The sequence below is a fragment of the Aplysia californica genome, unplaced genomic scaffold (assembly GCF_000002075.1).
Source record: "Aplysia californica isolate F4 #8 unplaced genomic scaffold, AplCal3.0 scaffold00804, whole genome shotgun sequence".
Lineage (NCBI taxonomy): Eukaryota > Metazoa > Mollusca > Gastropoda > Aplysiida > Aplysiidae > Aplysia > Aplysia californica.
Genome location: NW_004798074.1, coordinates 229755 through 234705, shown reverse-complemented (window position 1 = coordinate 234705; position 4951 = coordinate 229755). Strand labels below are relative to the sequence as shown.

General features: G+C 38.9%; 1 protein-coding gene across 1 annotated transcript in view; it reads right to left on the bottom strand.

The window, feature by feature from the left end:
* Positions 1-1487: 1487 nt before the first annotated feature.
* The window catches only part of LOC101848080 (PGAP2-interacting protein), a 25925-nt gene continuing 22461 nt past the window's right edge, over positions 1488-4951 (bottom strand). Inside the window, exons 15-17 of the mRNA XM_005109677.3 lie at positions 4626-4775; positions 3840-4001; positions 1488-3254 (exon numbers count right to left, since the gene is read on the bottom strand). Coding sequence (XP_005109734.2) covers positions 3173-3254; positions 3840-4001; positions 4626-4775 — 394 coding nt within the window. The 3' untranslated portion in view covers positions 1488-3172. The remainder of the gene's footprint in view (positions 3255-3839; positions 4002-4625; positions 4776-4951) is intronic.

The following is a 4951-nucleotide window of genomic DNA, read 5'->3' as shown; positions in this document are numbered from 1 at the left end:
GAAACAGATCTCAACACATTAAGTGTTTGTTTGAGCTGCTTATTTGACTAAAGATGTTTTAGTTTTAGTAAGAGTTTTATGGCACTTGTAACACAATAAGGTCATTTAAGTGCCGAAGATTAGAGGTGTTACAAGAGAGTAACAAACACAAAAAAGAAGGAGAGATCAGGACAAGAGAGATGTCTGATAGGAAAGAAGGAGCAAACCACACTAGGGCACCCGCCAACACCAACTTTGACTAAAGAGAAGCACATTGACACAATACTGGTCATAGAGCGCATGGAAGAAGCTAGATAGAAACAATAAAGGGAAAGAAAAAAGTAGAAATCATCAGTGGCGCCTTCCAACCACCCAAGCCATGGAATAGGATTTAAAGGTTGACAGCAAAAGCCCAGGGGTATGGTGTAGATTTAACAATGTGGTATATTTCCTCACAATGAAGCACATGTCCACTTCAGTCACAAAAATTTATTAAGAAAGAAAAAGAAGTAGTTTTATGTTCACTATCAGTATCAGCCTCCTTGTGACAGCAAAAGGAGGTACAACTTTTGCAAACATCTCCCACCCCAGAACCCCAGAACTTCCTCCGTCCCCCTACCCTCCACCACTTCAGCCTGTGAAGACTGACAAAATTACTGTAAGTTTTTCAGTTATTTTATTAACAACCCTGATGCCACGAGTTCTGAAATGCTATGTTTGGTCAACCCTTCTATATGGCTGAGAATGCTGGAAAATCACTAAAGACAGTGAAAATAAAACAGAAGCAACAGAAATGTAGTTTCCTAGGAGACTGCTAAGAGTACCGTGGAAGGAAAAGAAATCAAATGAGGTAGTGCTTGATGAAGCCCACGTGGGACGCTTAAAGTTAAAAACAATCAGGAAACGACAAATGCAGTTTTTGGGACACCTGAATAGACATAAGGGTCTTGAACATCTAGCTCTTACTGGAAAAATTGAGGGCAAGCGAGGCAGGGGTAGGCCCAGAACAACATACTTAGGGAACCTAAACAAATGGGTAACAGGGAAAGATCAGGGAAACATAGCTTTTTTGAGAACATCCGAGCAAAGGAATGTATGGAGAACCACGATCACCGATGTCAGTCGCAGATCTGGCACTGGATGATGATGATGCCACGACGCAGTGACAGGTTGCAACAAGTGACACAGCCATGCTGGTGGAGAGGCAGTTAATTTGACAGTAAATGTCATTATAATAAACATTTCGGAAGAAAAATCTTTTTTTGGACGTACTCTTGTGAAACTATCTGATGATGGGAAACATTAGGGTAGTGAACATAATTTGTGCTTGATATGGACGTTTTAAGCACAAGGGGACTATCCCGAAAAATGCTGTTTAAAAAAAAAATCGAAGTAAAGTTTTTGCCCCTTGTTAAGTTTCTTTAAACAAGGAAATTTTCTCTAAAACCATCCAACTATACACACCAATGAAACCAAACTTCTATAGGTAGGGCAATGCCCACTTTTGGTGTAGGTCAATATTTCTGGAAACCTCTGAAATCTGGGTTAGCCCGCTTGTCCTTAAAAGCGACCATAAGTCTTGAAATTGCTGTTTTTGAAAAGGGCAGGTAGGAAAAATCTTTATATGTGAGGGCTTTGTAAAAAAAAAAAATAGAAAAAAAAAAGCTTAATATTTTATTCAGGACCTGTACACTACTATTAAAGAAAAAAAACAGATCTAAAACAGTAGAAAATTGTTGGTTGCATAAACAAAATTTGTAAGCAGTAAAGAACTTAAAGATCTTGCTGGCGATCTAAATCGGGAAAAAGCAATAGTCCAAGTAATAGAGATTGCCAGTTTTGACACAGAGCCTTTCATATATATATAACACATTTTTTACTGGGGAAATCCTCCAACAAAGGCAACTAAGTTGCAAAAGTTTTTGTAGTTTTTCTACAGTGAGAAAAAGTCTAAACCAGGGTCCTTCATCAATCAGCAGTATTGACAACATCATCTAAACAACAGGTTCATTCCCTTTGTCTAAAGAGTCATACATAAACATCACAGTCTTGCCTCTACATTAGAACTGAGGGCTATCAACAAAGGTAACAGATTAGTTTTTTCAGTATTGGTGTTATTGATATGTTCTTTTGAGCGTTATGAGCAATCCAAGCGCTAACAACAAAGACAATGGATCAGTTATCAGTGCAACGATGTGCTATTTTGACAATGTGCAAAGTAGCAATGAGAGTACATGGGCATAATGAATGACCCTTTGAATTTTAGGAATGATCCAAGGACTATCAAGATAGACAATATATCAGTCTCAGTGAGTTCAAATATTCCCATATGACAGTGTGTGAGGTATATGGACAAAGTCGTAGACTGTGCTATCGTTTTCACTTCTATCTCTCACTTGAACACTTCAAAAAATCTTCAGACATCCCCAGACATATAATTCACTATTCAGCCAGTCACCAACAATCTACAACTATCCCAGCCAGTCACCAACAATCTACAACTATCCCAGCCAGTCACCAACAATCTACAACTATCCCAACCAATCACAAACAATCTACAACTATCCTGGACATCACAACAGCCTACAACTATCCAAGATAATCACAAACAGCCTACAAATAATGAGCAAATTACAAACAGCCAATCCATGACCTAAAGTCCTTAGCCATCCCAGACAAATGCTCAACTATTCAGCCAAAGCTTACCAGTGAGAGAATCACACAGAGTATGTGGATGTTAACATAATTGTAAATGATACAATGAGACTATAAAAGGCTCTTTTTATCAGAACAGTTGGTCCAAGAAGCCGAATACAGTGGTCTACAGCCTGCAGCTCCTCTTTCCCTTATGAAGAGAGATGAAAGGGGGAAAGGGCGGGGGGTTGGAGGTACTCCACATGTACAAATTGAAGTGTTGTCTCACGATAAAACAACAATCATGAGAATTGGGAGAAAATATCTAGGAGGATTTGGTGAAAAGTCTTGAGCACAAACTTTACTTATTATTTAAAGAATCACAATTCAACAACAAATTCATATCTCTAGAAAAAAATAGATACAAAAGCAAGGAATGCTCTCAAATCTGCCTATGTACCAATGAGCACAACAGGCTGTGCATGTAAGCCCAACAGCGTGTGCTTAATGAGCGTGTTATCAGTGCAATGAGAGCCTAGAAAACAGCTAAACCTCAAAGTCAGTTGTAGAAATACTTGGGTGTGTTCATGTGGAAGCCATGGTTCTTGAAGTAGCCGTGACCCCGGTGGTGTTTGCCGAACCTTAGAGAGATAACGACAAACATAAGTGATATGAGGCATGACATATCAATAGAGCACACAAAAATACTCACTCAAACACACATCACAGTAGTCGGTTAGTCATCCATAGCGTCTGAACAAAAACTTTCCAACTGCTTATCAAAATGTTATGTGTAATAGCTTATCATAATACAGATGAATTATACAGAAACTATTTGCTATGATATAGATTGTAAAGCAATAGAACTTGCTGTTGAGTGGGAATTCGCACTATACAAATGCTACTTATAATTCGGCACTCAGAATTTGTTTCTGAACGAAATGGAAAGCTACATAAATGCCATCTATCATTAAAGTCCCGATTATTCGTCAAAATGTTCTATAGCGTAGATCATATAGATGATGCATACAGGCAATATTTCAAGTTGTTACATGTGTCCATCAAAATCCAGTAAATAATAATACAATATAGATGAAGTATACGAGTAGTACCTGCTGTTGTTGTAACTGGCCATCAAATCTTCTAATCTTCTATTTTCAAGATAATATAAATGACATATTCATATAATATTTACTGTTGTCTACGAGGTAAAATACTTGACTTACTTGTGGTTGTAGCGAATGTCCTTGTCAATGTTTTGAGAGTCTGGGCTAGTTGTGACTTTCTCATTGTCCATGTAGTTCTGTGGGTCTTCAGGGATTCTAAATGTCCCGACCTGCACCTCTGTATCACTCAGGCCCCCATGGCTGATCCGAGCATAGCCCAGCCTGGCAGAAAATATAAGTACAAGTGTCATTTGTTACTGAATTACTGATCCAAAGAGTGTCACTTATCACATAATTACCAGCAACACATGAGTTATTTATCACATAATTACTGGGAAATAGCCTAATCGACCAAAAACATGGCCATGCATGTGTCATTTATCACTTCATTTCTGTAACTAAAATCAAAACTATCAAACCCCTTTAACGAAGCAAATCAGAACTTATACGACCTAACTGAGTTGCAAGTGTTGTAAACTATTACAAAAACTTAAAGAACTAAAGAAGAAAAGGTTAAATAACAGACAGAGTTAGCAACCGCCGTCTGTGGTGCAGCAGTTAGACGCTACTCCATCATACGCAAAATATGTGAGTTCAATTCCAATTTGACAAAAATTTTAATCAGCATCTCCATCTTTCTGCAGCGTCGTTGCATCCTTCTCAGCCCAGGCTCGCCCTGACAGGTAAGGTCAAAGCAGACTGCCTCCTAATTGAAGTAATTGTGTTGAAGGGGCTGTAAAATAGCTACAATTTTTTAAAATAACAAACTACTTAGTTAATGTTAGCGGCAATGTATGTGTAAGTGTCACTGTTAATGTTAAGAGTTGGTGTAAGGGGTAGACTCACCTGATCAATCTCTTGTACATGATGTACTCACACCAGCGGTCATGGTCTGTGGGGTCAATGTCCTTGACCTCTCCCTTCTGGATCAGGTGCTGATAGTTGGGGCTGCCGGGTGAGGAGGTCACATACCCCAAGAATATGGCCGGATGCCGGCTGGGGATATCACACACACATAGGGTTTTGTATAGACACACACACTTACATCGGGTTCTGTCCTTTGCACACACAAACACATATGTACACACACATATATATATGAACGTGCATTTACACACACACACACACACACACACACACACACACACACACACACACACACACACACACAT